A 15043-nucleotide genomic window follows, 5' to 3' on the forward strand; every position below is an offset into this window, starting at 1 on the left:
TATTATATAAAAGATATTATGTATATTAAAAAATTTAATAATTTAATTTATTTTTAATATATATTTTAAATTTTAATATATAATTTAATAATTAATTTTGATGAATAATTTTAATGTAGCATGAACCCCCTAACTCTAAATGGGGTGACCGGGTGAGTGGAGTTTCTGTTCTTTGTGTGAGGAAGCTTTGCGGCCCCTTTATTGTAGTACTTAACGTTATTTCCAAGAATTAACAGAAGATCAGAGCATAAATTGGTTGGAATTCTGTGGATAGAGTTGTGGATAGAAAATGAATGATAAATAAGCGGGTTCTTGAAGTAACAGACTTAGAGCAGTGTGCCATAGAGTATAGACAAGCATTGCAATACTGTTAAGGTTACACATGCATTGGTCTTTCGAAATAAAACTACATTTATACAATTCTTTTTACAAGTAAATTTCAAGCTCAAAACAAGAGGAATAAGACACACAATAAAGTCTTGCAACATCTCTAAGCCATATTACAACCAGGACACTCTGACATTGCCATCAACAGAGTTTAGTAACAATCAAACGTACTTTTGACAATTCTACAACATTGCTCTGCTTAATACTCTTTTTTCCCGCATTAGTGTCTTAACCATGCTTGTCATAGGTCAAAATTTGATATCATCATGTTATCTGTAAAAAGCAATTCCTTCACCCACACTTTAATCCACCCTGCTAAGCTTAATCTCATAGTCACATTTTCAAGTACCCAATTTGCTTTGTATCCCTCGCAGACAATTTTATTTCTTGATTTCCAAATATTTCATACAATTGCAATTTGCAAAATACTCTTTCCACCCATAACTTTTTCTGCAACCCAAAAATCACTTTAATTTTTTCATTTAACATGAACTCTGCAAATTTTGATCAAGAAATATCTTTAATCATTCATGATTGAGTTATCTGAGCCATTAATTTTCTTTTCTAAAAATGTAGCGTATATAATTTTAAAAGAACCAAATTATTAAAAAGCTAGTTGTATCTTGTATGTGTTCTTATCTTCATGCTTTGATGTGCAGGATTATTATTAGGATGTGAAATTAGACCTTAGAGGGGCCACCAAGAGTTTGAGATGTCCCATATTATTATACATGTTGTGTGATACATTAATTAGTTGTTGTGATAATTGCCAACATGTATCCAATATCTGAGGTGTTAAGTTTGTTCTATAAATGTCTTTGATGACACAAAATTATTGAAGAAAAAGAAAAACAAAAACAGAAAGGAAGAAAGATAGTTAGGCAAGTTCTGGAGTTGGTAACTTACATAATAATTTGTAAATGATTTCCTTTTATTAGTAATAATGCAAGTTTTTATTAATAAGGGAGAAAAAATAGATGATTGTTAATTTGGTATAGCGCCTAAAAAGTGATGTTTAACTTAAAAAACATTAAAAGTTAATATTTAATTTAAAATTTATTATAAAAAAATAAATTATACAAAATTTAGATACCAATTCATCCACACTATAGAATTAGTCGAAAAAATATATCTTACTAGAAGATTGAAGAATATCGAGTTTAGTTTGTTGGCCAAAATTCTAAAATGCAAAGTTGAGATTTTTGTTTTCTGTCTAGATTTGTTAACCCATGTGAGTCATATTATTCATCAATATTTGGAGTTGGATATACTCTATACATACATCACCACATATGTGTTGGAATATTTAAAAGAGAATAAAGGACAAATAATTATTGGTACGAGAATCGGATCAGTCGAATTACTGAGTTATTATATAATTGATTGAACCGATTCATTCCATCACAATTAAATAAATATATAAAATTATAATAAAATTATGTTTTAAATAATAAAATAAAATGAAAATAAATGAAAATTCAACTATATTAAAATATTTTGTGATAAAATGTAGAATTAATTCAAATTTTTATTTATAAATTAATTGAATGTAAAATATAACTAATATTATTATTAAATAATAAAAACAATATATCACATTACTTAAATTTAATTAAATGAAAAATGAATTACAATTTAATTAATGTGAAAATTCATATGTAGTTTAATTAATATAAAGTTATTGTTGAAAATCATTAGATGATAACTTAAATAAACATATTAAATTATTTAATATTTTTTTTATTAATTTTAGATTAAAAAAAAACTACATATGAGACTCCACTTCTAACTAGTTCTTTTAACAAATATATTTAATTATTAGAATATAATATCACAATATATAAGAATGGATTCAACTTTCACCCCACTTCAATTTCGGAAATAAATTCCAAGATTCCCAGCGGCCAGGTTGTTTTTTTAATAATAAAAAACTCATGAGTATTTAATTCGAATGTAGTTTTGTAGAAAGAAATTAATGCGTCTTCTATGGCTGATTTTTTTAGATATGATATTAGGGTGTGTGTAATGCGGGAATATGATGATTATAGGTGATTTACACTGTTATGGCGGCGGTGAGTTTTTGGCATTTAGGGGGAAGAAATCGGTGGTACCGATTTGAGGTAGGGGAAATCGGTACCACCGATTTGTGTGAGAGAGGGGGAAAATCGGTGGCACCGATTTGTGGAAGGGGGAGGATGTTGGGTATGAAATCGGTGCCACCGATTTGTGTGTGGTCTAATTTTTTTTAAATCCGGGATCAGAAATCGGTCCCACCGATTTGGGTGTGCAGCGGTCGGTCCCTCCGATTTGCCATTAGTCAACACAAAAACGGATGTTGGTAGCACAGAAGCCCCATTTCTTCCTCGTTCGCTAATGATCATCCTCTTCTCCTCTCTTCTCTTCTCTTCTCTTCTCTGATTCTTGTCTTTCATTTGTGTAAAAAAAATTTCCGTGAGGCTGGGAATAGATAGTGTTATGGATGATAGAGTTGTATTGAAGATTTATTACTACGGGCAGATTTTATTACAAACATATGAGGGAGTTCAATTCGTGTGTGAAAATCCATTAGATGTTGTTATTCCATTCACATTGTCATTTGAGGAGTTGAAAGGTGTGATTTGTGAGAAGATAGGCACGCAAAGATGTAGGAGAATATCGTGTATTTTGTACAGGTATCCTTTACCTGTGTTTGGCGGGTTTGTTCAATTTCAAACCAAGTATGTGATGGACGAAGCGAGTATGCATGAAATGTTTTCAATGTACATGGAAAATCGCCACCGAATATCGTGCATCGAGTTATATATTGAGTTTGAGCAATCTGAAGCAGACCGTAACATTGAGTTGGAAGATTATAATAGTGGAAGCGAAGATGAATTTGAAAGTAACTATGAGATCGTCGGTCCAGGCGAGGACGAAGAAGAAGCTGTTGGCGACATGAACGCAGATGTGGCGGAAGTTGCAAATGCACTAGCAAACCCGCATCCGTTTCAAGAGCCTTCTTTCATGCGGTCGTTGGATTTGGGGGCTATGCACGCACCGGAGTTTCCGGAATATATGAATACAGGTGCGTAAACCTAGCTAGCTACGTGAATCTCTGAATTGTTGTTTACGTAGATGGAATAGAGAAAAATAAGACTATAACGATCTTACCTAGTAAAGTATGTTTATTAATTGAGTTGTAATGAAGGACTTCTTACTGACTACATAATGAAGCATTTGTTACTTTTGATGTATGTAGCCCCTCCTGTTGTGGCGGATGGTGAGTTCACAGTGGGGATGGAATTCAGCTCAAGGGAGGCAGTAATCAAGGCAATGAAAGATTATACCATCCGGAGAGGTGTGGACTATCGGGTATATGAGTCGGAACCGACGACATTCTATGCCAAATGTATAGAATATGGGAATGGTTGTGACTGGTTGATCCGGGTAACCAAAATGCAGAAGAAGTACTGTTGGGAGATAAGGAGGTACAATGGAAGTCATACTTGTACCAGGTCTAGTATTTCTCAAGACCATTCGAAGCTGGATTCCAAGACAGTTGCAGAAGCAATAAAGCCGTTGGTAGAGGTTGACCCGTCTATAAAGGTAAAATCTGTAATTGCTAATATCCAGTCAAAGTTTAACTACACCATCAGTTATCGCAAGGCTTGGTTAGCAAAGCAGCAGGCGGTCGAATCAATTTTTGGAAGTTGGGAAGCATCGTATGAAGCTTTGCCGATATGGTTTGAGGCCATGTGCCACAAAGAGCCATCAGCAGTGGTTCACTTTGAAACAATGCCAGCTTACCAGGGGGATGATTTGGTTCCTGATATACGTGTTCTACATAGAGTCTTCTGGAGTTATTACCCCTGTATAAGGGCCTTTAGACACTGCAAGCCAGTGGTGCAGGTGGACGGGACTCATTTGTATGAAAAATACAAGGGTTGTTTATTGGTTGCAGTGTCACAAGATGGTAATAACAACATCGTGCCTATTGCATTTGCCATAGTGGAGGGAGAGACTTCTGATGCATGGCACTTTTTTCTGAGCAACCTGCGTCAACATGTGGTGACCCGTGATGGTGTCGGACTAATCTCCGATCGACACGATTCGATTAGGTCAGCTATTGAACGAAGTAATGGGGCGTGGTCTCCTCCAAGAGCTTTCCATATGTTTTGCATCAGGCATATTGAGTCCAACTTCTTGAGGAAGTTCAAAGCACCTTACCTGCAGAAGCTTATCGTCAACATTGGTAAGTTTGTATACAATGAACTTTTAATTTATTGTAAGCATGATCAAATAGACTGGTGTTCATAGCTGACTGAATGTTTTTCATAGGATATTCAAGGACGACCAGGGAGTACCAGATGCGCTATGAACGATTAAAGGAACGGGGTGAGGCTTACACCAATTGGCTTGATCGGATCCCTCGTGAGCAGTATGCTTTGGCATTTGATGGTGGTTACCGATGGGGTCATATGACCACCAATCTTGTGGAATGTATCAACTCCGTCTTAAAGGGTGCACGCAATCTCCCAGTCACTGCACTTGTTAAGGCGACATTTTACAGGCTGAATGAGTTGTTCACTAGGAAAAGAGCTGAGGCTGAAGCCCGAATCAGTGCTGGACTTATGTTCTCTGAGATGGTGATAACCAAGCTGAATGCAAATCAACGAGCATCAGGTAACATACAGGTTAGCTGTTTTGATAGAGAAAATGAAGTCTTCGAAGTACGCGAGATGCCTAGTGGGGTTGAGTATGCAGTTGACCTGCGCCACTATCGGTGTGATTGTGGTGAATTCCAGGTTGACCGAATTCCGTGTAGGCACGTGTTTGCGTGTTGTGCAAATCAGAGGTTGGATTGGAAAGTGTTCGTTAATGACGTTTACAAGATGGACCAAATTCGAAGAGTATACAGGGCTAGGTTTCGACCACTGGAAAATCCGGCAAAGTGGCCTGCTTATCATGGACCTAGATTCGTTGGAAACCCGTTCCTCAGACGGGTTGCCAAGGGCCGGCCGAAGATGACCCGCTTCTTGAATGAGATGGACACTCGTATGTTGCGTCGCCCGAGGCGATGCAAGCAATGCGGTGCAGAGGGCCATAGTCGCAATAGATGTCGTCAAAGTGGTGGACCGAGTGCAGGTCCAACCGAGTAGTCGTAGAAGAATAACTTTAATTATACTTAATTTCTAGTTATCACACTAAGTTAAGCTATATTAAATACAAAAATAATTTTAATTTTGAATTTCTTGTAGAATTATTTCTAACAATTTTATTGAACATTATTATTATTATTATTATTATTATTATTATTATTATTATTATTATTATTATTATTATTATTATGTGACAAATATATATATATATATATTCTTTTTATATTTTTTATGCAAAAACTCTTTTTATATTATAAACACATATATAAGAATCTAATAAATAAATTTATTATTACTTTTGTCCAAAAATAAAAAAATTATGGAAAAAACTCAATACAACTTGCGATGGAAAATAACAAATTATCAAAACTTGCTATGGAAAATTGGCGTCGCCCGGACTTGAACCGGAGACCTTCAGTGTGTTAGACTGACGTGATAACCAACTACACCACGACACCTTTTCTGTTGGATTTACTTTTCCAAAAAAAATATATTTCGTATTGTAGTGCTCCTTCATAAATTTCTAAAGTAACAAGCCTATGAGTTTTAATCAGGATATTTATTTATTTTTATTAAATTATTAAATTTGACTCCACAATAATTTTCTGTTTAACTTTTGACATTTTATTTATTATAACAATCAATTTTTAAATATAAATAAGATTTATGTTTTTTCTTAAAAATCGACTCAAAGAATATTATTTATTTAATTCTGTTTCTTCTTTTAAAATTAGTTTTAGTTTTTTTCATAATAACTAAACTAATTGAATGAACATTTTTAACTATAAATATCATCGAGAGCTAGTTTTTTTCATAATAACTAAACTAATTGAATGAACATTTTTAACTATAAATATCATCGAGAGCTAATTTTATTAAAGTTGAGTTTTAAGTTATCGTTTAACAACATATAAAAAAAAGACATTTTAATTATATTGTCAAGTTTCAAAATATAAAATATAAAAAAATAAATTTTAAATTATATGTTATTATTTAAATTATTATTTTAATATTTTAATTTGTAATTAGATATTTTGAAACTTAATCATATTTTACAATAATAAAATATAATTATAATAACAATTATGCTACGTTTACATAAAATAATTATTTGTACAAAATAAAATTTAAAATACAATAACAATAACAATGTAGTCTACAAATCCAATAAGTAGATACCAATAACCAAATAAACATAGTCAACAATAACAACCTAATTAACAATAATAACCTAGTTAACATACTCAATGAGTCAATAGTACACATTATCTCTTAAATAGTAGTAAGAACCTAGGTAACATTCTCAATAATTAACTAATTACAACTTCACTTCTTCGGTGCCCACTTGATATCTTTGTATATTTTTCTGCACTTCTTTGCAATCCTGTTAAAAGCGGATGGTGTATACCGATTTGCACTCCGACGTGGAGGATCAGCTCGAAGGTTGTAACCTTTACCTTTTTCACTTGTGGCCGTACCTATGTAAACACAACAAATACAAATACAAACATAAATATAAATGTAAATATAAGTACAAGTTCACGATGCATACAAATATAAATACAAATACAAATATGAATACAAAAACAAATACAAATATAAATACAAATACAATTACAAATATAAATACAAATCATTACTAACATTATGTTTTACCTGCACTAGGTGCTGTATCCTCGTCAGCAGGATCGTCATCCTCATCACCACCCTCATCCTCAGACTCATCAGCATCATTCCCCTCATCCTCAGACTCATCCTCATCATCACCCTCATCCTCAGACTCATCCTCAACCTCATCCTGATGAACTGCTCTATGACTCTCATGAATCAGAGTCATCGGAATACGTCTAGGATTTCCACTTTGTATGATCCCTCCCGCCGCTTCATTACTTCTGCTCGAGTCAACAGACATTCTGGCACCAGAATTATCAGATGAAGTGCGACCTCGATATCCCAAATCCAATGACCTCCTAGCTGGAGTAACTCCACCAAAATGTGCTTGATGGTCGGTGGGGATGTCAATATAATTACCTGAATGTGACTGGTGCGACCCCGATGCCATCAAACCAAGTAGCTGACTGAATGAAGGTTGCTCTCCATACTCAGAATGTGGACCACCCCAAAACTGATGGTGTGACGGGACTGACGCTGAGTAATAATCAGACGGATGCGTGTAAGGAACATATGGTGCAAAATACTCAACCCCCTGATGTGGCGGTTCCGGTGGCGGTGGTGGTGGAGGTACGGCCACCGGTTCCGGTTCCGGTTCTGGTGCCGGTGGTGGTGGTGGTGGTGGAGGACCTACTGGATTCTCTTCAAAAACAAGGTTTGACAATTGCAAGTGGTCACCATATTCCTCTCGGTACCAATGCATGTAAATTTCTAACGGATAATGTAAATGCTCCAAGTCTTCAGATAGAATGTGACTATATCGATTGGTCCATTGCATCACCCAACGCGAGTGGGTATTGGCCCAGTCTTGATTCTTAGGCCCAGTTAGAACTTCCCCATGTGATGCACCTAGATCCTGCACTTCACTAGGAACACCCTGTGTCAATCCAAATTGCCTCCTGACTCTATCAGTAGCATGCCACTCGATGCATTCAAAAGATATAAGTGGCACTGTGGCACTCCACACCACCGAATTATGATGGATGGCTAAGGGAATTACGTCTGGGTCGATGTATCCAATGCCATAAGCCTGCCAAAGAAACTAGACAATTCTCCCAGTAAGATGATTACACAACAATTACTTCACTTAAGAATTTACATAAGGTACTTGTATTTTACACAATACCTGTCCTTCTTCTAGATCATCCAACAACCTCCTGTATTGGGCAAGCGTTTTATATCGGTAGGCATAGTTTTGACGGTCCCAGTTATGCCACCTGCAGACGGACAATCCATTTCTTAACTTAAATTACCATAAACAAAATACAATTTAAATCAATTACTTCAACGCATACTTTAATCAAGATTACCTGTTTGCAATTGGAAACACTCGGGGATTGCCAGGAATCGGCGCTAGAAATGGTAGCCGGATCCAAGCCCAACTTACCAACAGTGTCAGTGGACCGTCCATCTCCTTGCAGTCGACACGAGTTGCCCTGCACAATGATCTATACAAGTGTGCCAGGCATGCCGAACCCCAACTAAACTGTATGATCTGGCCGAAGTTGCGGAGCAAGGGTAAAAATTTCCAGTGCACCCCTGCACCCGACTTATCTGCAAATAGAACTTTCCCAAATAACAACATTATGTGACACTTTACATACATCTGCATGCTAACATCATCATTCAACACTATACGATCTCTCACACCCCTAAACCACGTTAACTTTATAAAGCTCCCTCTACATTCATTTTTGCTGGGTGCAACTCCAAAGTGGTGCAAGCACTCGGCTTCCAATGCCTCAAAGCTACTCATGGTCGGACCTGTAACCGGAAGACCATTTGTTGGCAGACCGAGAATTACCGCCACATCCTCCAAGGTCACGGCACACTCACCAACCGGAAAATGGAATGTATGAGTCTCGGGCCGCCATCTCTCAATCAAAGCATTAATCATTGCTGACTGGCCTTTAATAACTCCAATTTGGGATACATAATAAAATCCAGTCTCGCGTAACTGTGCCTCAACAATTTGGTTATATGGATCCGGCGGGTGTAAATGATCGCACTCCAACATCCTTGAAGCCTACAATACCACATTTTCCAGTATAAGAACAAATATAACACAACTATATTATTCAATAACACAAGTATACTTAACATGTCCATTAAAACTAATTTCCAGCATAAAACCAATTCAAACAAAAAAATAGCATACTAATTTCTGATTATTATTATTATTATTATTATTATTATTATTATTATTATCATTATTATTATTATTATTATTATTATTCAAACAGCAAACACACTTTCTCTACTATTATGATTATTATTATTATTATTATTATTATTATTATTATTATTATTATTATTATTCAAACAGCATACATACATACTAATTTCTCTATTATTATGATTATGATTATTATTATTGTTATTATTATTATTCGTATAAAAAAAAAACCATACCAAATTTTTAATTATTATTATTATTATTATTATTATTATTATTATTATATTCAAACAGCATACATACATGTACATACATACATACATACATACTAATTTTTCTATTATTATGATTATTATTATTATTGTTATTATTATTATCATAAAACATACCATACTCATTTTTTATTATTATTATTATTATTATTATTATTATTATTATTATTATTATTATTATTCAAATAACATACATACTAATTTTTCTATTATTATTATTTATTATTACTATTATTATTATTATTATTATTATTATTATTATTATTTATATAAACCAAACAACATACTAATTTTTTATTATTATTACTATTCTAACAGTATATATACTAATTTTATTATTAATCATAATAATTAACGATCATAAATAAATTAACTAATAAAATTTTCATTATTAATCGTTACAGTTAATTAAATTCGATTACTAATACTGACAGTAACAACAACAATATATTAATATCTCTCTATTTCAATTTATTAGGTACAGATTTTCTTTTCTTTTTTTTTAATGTACTATTTTTTCAAATATTTTTTTCCCTTTTTCTTACATTAAAATACACTACCCAGAGATCAGAGAGCTTCATCTTCATCACCATTACAAACAAAACAGCCACAAACATTCATCTCAACAAACAAACATTCATCTCATCTCCATACATACATACATACATACAAGGTTTATTCCTATTTTTATTTCTATTTCTAACCACCTAATAATAAAATGCATACATATATGTTTAATTTCTAATTTCTACTTATAATAAAATCTAAAATTATCACTATCATTATCATTAAATAAAATTATGAAAAAAAAACTTACATGATTTGGATCTCCAAGATAATTAACAATATGAAGCTCCGGTTGATTTACTTCCTTAGTTTTTCTTTTTTTTGGCATTTTTTTTTATTTCCCTGATCTGTGGTGGTCCAACAATGGGGGGTGTGTGGGGTTGAGAGGAAGAAGAAAGGGAAAGTTGAGAGTGAAAGAGAGAGTGTTGGAGAGTGAAAGAGAGAGGGGTATACGGGGATAAGGGTCACAGGCTGCACCAGCGGTCCCACCTGCATGCGGGACATGTGGTAACGGGCCACCAATCGGTGCCACCGATTTCGGCACCTCCCTCTCCCACAAATCGGTGCCACCGTTTTCCTTCCCCCCAATCGGTGCCACCGATTTCTATACAAGCGCCGTCACATCTCCGTCAAACACCCCAAACCCCCATAACGTCGCACAACACCAACGCCATCCCCATATCAAAATTAAAAAACTCGTCTTCTATACCTCGACTAACAAATCAAATAATAACAAATCGAATAACTCGGTCACAATAACAGTAAAGTCAGTTTTGAGATATTATTAGTCAAAGATCATCAACAAACCGTTACCAAAGGAAATAGCACCAATACCCCTATCTAGACTTTCAAACAAATTCAAATAATCAGTATATAAATCATCTATATAAACGAAGATATAACCTCAGCAAAGACAGGTTCCACGAAGCTTATTTATAAACTTAATAATATCTTATTTAAACGTTTTTTTTTACTTGAGTGTCGGAGTATCTTTTGCAGGTATTTCTACCAAAATGTTTAAATTAAGCTGACGTATAACTCCTCGGATCAATCAACACAATGTTCGAAAGAAATCGCTATAACTCGACAGTTTCATACAGAACAGAAAATTTGGCGCCCACCGTAAGACCCATAGAAACCCCATTGAATTTAACTCTCCTTTAGCTTTACACTCTCTTTTTGCAGGATTACTAATCCTTAGGTATGGCTGATGTTCATACCATGGCCTGGGCATGAAGTCGGGACCCATAAAAGCCAAAGGGCCGACTTCCGAAGAAGGCCCTCCAACCACCAGCCGACCTCTTGGAGAAGGTTGGACACCGACCAAGGAGCCCAAGGCTCCAAGCACCCAACTCGGCGAGGTCACCGCTCCTAGAAGCAGTGACCAAGAAAGATATGATCTCAACAAACTCCCAAGATATAAGATAAGATAAGATTATTGTCCCCCAAGAGGCCACCTAACCCTACTATAAATACACTGGAGTCCCCAGGTATAACTCACGTTCTAATTTACTAAAAACCTGCCTAAAGCCCATGCTAACTTAAGCATTAGAGTCTCTTGCATGCACCAACCCCAACCTCCTCACAAGGAACTCGGAATAGGCGGTACCTTGGTATTAACAAGTCGGATGCTGCCACTCGAAAGGATCCGGACCTCACGTTCAGACCCGACTCAACGTTTCAGGTAACTCTCGAAACATTGACGCTGTTACCAAGGACACTAGAAGTCATCTCATGATCATGGCGGACAGACAAGCACACAACGATCATATAGCATCTGAACCCGAGGAAGGAGCACACACGGAGGACCATGCTATAACAACCCCATTTTTCGAGAACGCGAGATCTTTTCTGAAGACACGGATTTCTCAAGAAGATCAGTAAAGGGAACACCGCTGTTGTATCATCAAGCATCTCAATCCTCATTGTCATTATGTCATCCTTAAGCTAGAACCTCTTCCGAGGCAAGATCGACAATGCAATCGCGAAGAACTTAGTTTTTGAACCGTATTGGTTAGGAGTTTTGATTCTGGTTTCCGTGAATAGCCTCAGTTTGATGAACCGGACTCGATTCATGAGAGAAAAGAGATAATAGTATACTATTATCATTATATGAGTATTAGAAGCTGCTCGAATGATATTATAATATTACATGGCCAGTTTTAGTTAAAAACAGGAGATCGGTTTAACCGGGTTCACAGTTTACTGGTGCAGCTTAGCACCAGCACTCTGATGACTTTAGCAATGCTAATGCCTCATCATACATGTTCTATTCTCATATTAAATATGTTACTAGTGTCATTTATGCTAGTAGCTCAGAAAAAAAAAATTTAGAGATGTTTTTACGAGTGTTTTGATACATCTAGTTTTAGTAGTTATACACCTGAGATATTTTAATATTATTTTAATCCACATTCAAGCTAACCAATTACAACTCACCCTACACTCCCAAGACCCCCAAGGTTGGTTCATTTTCACCTTGTGGCCGAAAATAGGAAGAGAGAAAAAGAGAGAAAAGTTCTTAGTTCCAAATCTTCAAAGCTTGATTTCTTCTGAATTAAAACTCAAATCAAAATTTCAATCCGACCAAAATGATCCTCTCTATTTTCTCTACATAATCATATGACTTATCAAGGCTGAAATCAAGGTGAGTTGGCTGCACCATCTCTCTTTTTGCTTCGATTTCAAGGGATCATGCTTAAACATGTCTTCTCTTGATGTTCTTCCTTAGGAATCATGGTTAACTTGACTTGAGGGCCTAGAAACGTTAATTTCCAGAAAGTTTAAGGTGAGAAATCCCTTTCTAACATGCTGAATGAGATTCGGTCAGTTGAGAGTTTGTGGATTTAAAGTTGTTCTTGATGTGATTTAGGAGGAAAAAGAGCTTAAAGACCACCTAGAAACATAACCGAGTTTAGGGCATCAAATCAAGGTAGGGTTTGGTGAAATTAATCTTGATTAATTGTGTTTGAATTGTGTAATTATGATATGGTTTGGCTGTGCTTGAAATTGATGATTTATATGAGTTATTCTTATTGAAAATTTGATGAAAATTTGATGAAATTCAAGCTATGAATTTGTGTTCTTGAGTGCAGCTGGAAACCAAAATCCTAGACCTTAAATTGAGGTTCAATTTGTATTAAAATAAAGTGTAAAATATGGGGTTTTAGTGGCTGGAAATTTATTATGAATTATGATAAAAATCGGTTACTGAAAAGATTGAAAAACGGGTGAAAAAAGAGAAAGAATCTGAAGAATTTATAAAGAACACCTTCAGTGTGATGAAGAACATTAATAATAGGCTTTAGATCTTAAAAAGGGCAAGGAAGTAAAATTTTTGTGTTTGGGAGATTATTTTGTAATTTCGAAAAGTTAGGATGGTTAAAGTAAAAATATTAAAAGTTACGGGTGGTAAAAAGTGAATTTATAAAGTAAAAGGTAAAAAGAAGGTAATTTTAAAAAATTTAATAATAAATAATAAATAATAATATATTAAATAATAATATTAAATTAAAAATAATAATTTAATAAAAATAATAAAATAATGCAGAAAAGGCAGTTTTTCATAAAAGCTTTAAAAAGACAACTTTAAGCCCAGAATCTCATAATTACCTTCATAAAATACCTAGGGAGTAGTAATAACATATTAATGAAGCAAATACAAAGGAAAGATAAAAAATTAAAGAAGAGATAAAAATCGAAGAAAAAATCTATAAAGTTTTAATGACAGAAACAAACAATGAATAGTGAACGAACTAGGAGCAACGTAGTTAGTTCTTGAGTTATGCCTAGGGTTAGGTATAATATGAAAAGTTAAACTATTTTAGTATAGACCTAATGAACCTATACTTGGGACAGGCTAATGGTGCGCGAAATTGTGAACAATACTTTTCACAACTCTCATAATCCCCGGTCATGAACTTCAAAAACTTGGTGGTTCAATTCCATGGCATTACACAATTTCGCACAACTAACCAGCAAGTGCACTGGGTCGTCCAAGTAATACCTTACGTGAGTAAGGGTCGATCCCACGGAGATTGTTGCTATGAAGCAAGCTATGGTCATCTTGTAAATCTTAGTCAGGCAGACTCAAATGGATATGATGATGAACGAAAATAACATAAAAGATAAAGATAGAAATACTTATGTAATTCATTGGTAGGAACTTCAGATAAGCGCATGAAGATGCCTTCCCTTCCGTCTCTCTGCTTTCCTACTGTCTTCATCCAATCCTTCTTACTCCTTTCCATGGCAAGCTTATGCAAGGGTTTCACCGTTGTCAGTGGCTACCTCCCATCCTCTCATTGGAAATGTTCAACGCACCCTGTCACGGCACGGCTATCCATCTGTCGGTTCTCAATCAGGCCGGAATAGAATCCAGTGATTCTTTTGCGTTTGTCACTAACGCCCCGCCCTCAGGAGTTTGAAGCACGTCACAGTCATTCAGTCATTGAATCCTACTCAGAATACCACAGACAAGGTTAGACCTTCCGGATTCTCTTGAATGCTGCCATCTGTTCTCGCCTATACCACGAAGACTCTGATCTCACGGAATGGCTGGCTCGTTTGTCAGGCGAGCACTCGGTTGTCAGGCGATCAACCATGCATCGTGTTATCAGGAATCCAAGAGATATTCACTAGAGCTTTGATTGCTTGTAGAACAAGAATGGTTGTCAGTCACCTTGTTCATGAGTGAGAATGATGATGAGTGTCACGGATCATCACATTCATCAAGTTGAAGAACAAGTGATATCTTGGACAAAGAACAAGCGGAATTGAATAGAAGAACAATAGTAATTGCATTAATACTCGAGGTACAGCAGAGCTCCACA

The 15043-nt window shown here is 35.2% G+C and overlaps 1 protein-coding gene and 1 non-coding gene across 2 annotated transcripts; one reads left to right on the plus strand and one right to left on the minus strand.

Moving 5' to 3' along the window:
- Positions 1 to 2862: 2862 nt before the first annotated feature.
- Positions 2863 to 5525, plus strand: LOC130963274 (uncharacterized). Its single transcript, XM_057889404.1, has 3 exons — positions 2863 to 3451; positions 3626 to 4618; positions 4705 to 5525. The coding sequence occupies exons 1-3, from the start codon at positions 2863 to 2865 to the stop codon at positions 5523 to 5525; spliced, it is 2403 nt and encodes an 800-aa protein (XP_057745387.1).
- A 384-nt stretch (positions 5526 to 5909) lies between these two features.
- Positions 5910 to 5983, minus strand: TRNAV-AAC (transfer RNA valine (anticodon AAC)). Its single transcript has one exon. It is a non-coding gene; the product is annotated as a tRNA-Val (tRNA).
- Between the last annotated feature and the right edge of the window lie 9060 nt (positions 5984 to 15043).

Source organism: Arachis stenosperma, chromosome 2, assembly GCF_014773155.1.
Source record: "Arachis stenosperma cultivar V10309 chromosome 2, arast.V10309.gnm1.PFL2, whole genome shotgun sequence".
NCBI classification, from domain to species: Eukaryota; Viridiplantae; Streptophyta; class Magnoliopsida; order Fabales; family Fabaceae; genus Arachis; species Arachis stenosperma.

Bases quoted from the DNA above. Each gene is read 5' to 3' on its own strand.
- LOC130963274 (XM_057889404.1), top strand. From the start codon at position 2,863: ATGGATGATAGAGTTGTATTGAAGATTTATTACTACGGGCAGATTTTA. The intron at 3,452-3,625 runs GTGCGTAAACCT...TGATGTATGTAG, and splicing joins TCCGGAATATATGAATACAG to CCCCTCCTGTTGTGGCGGAT. The intron at 4,619-4,704 runs GTAAGTTTGTAT...TGTTTTTCATAG, and splicing joins GAAGCTTATCGTCAACATTG to GATATTCAAGGACGACCAGG.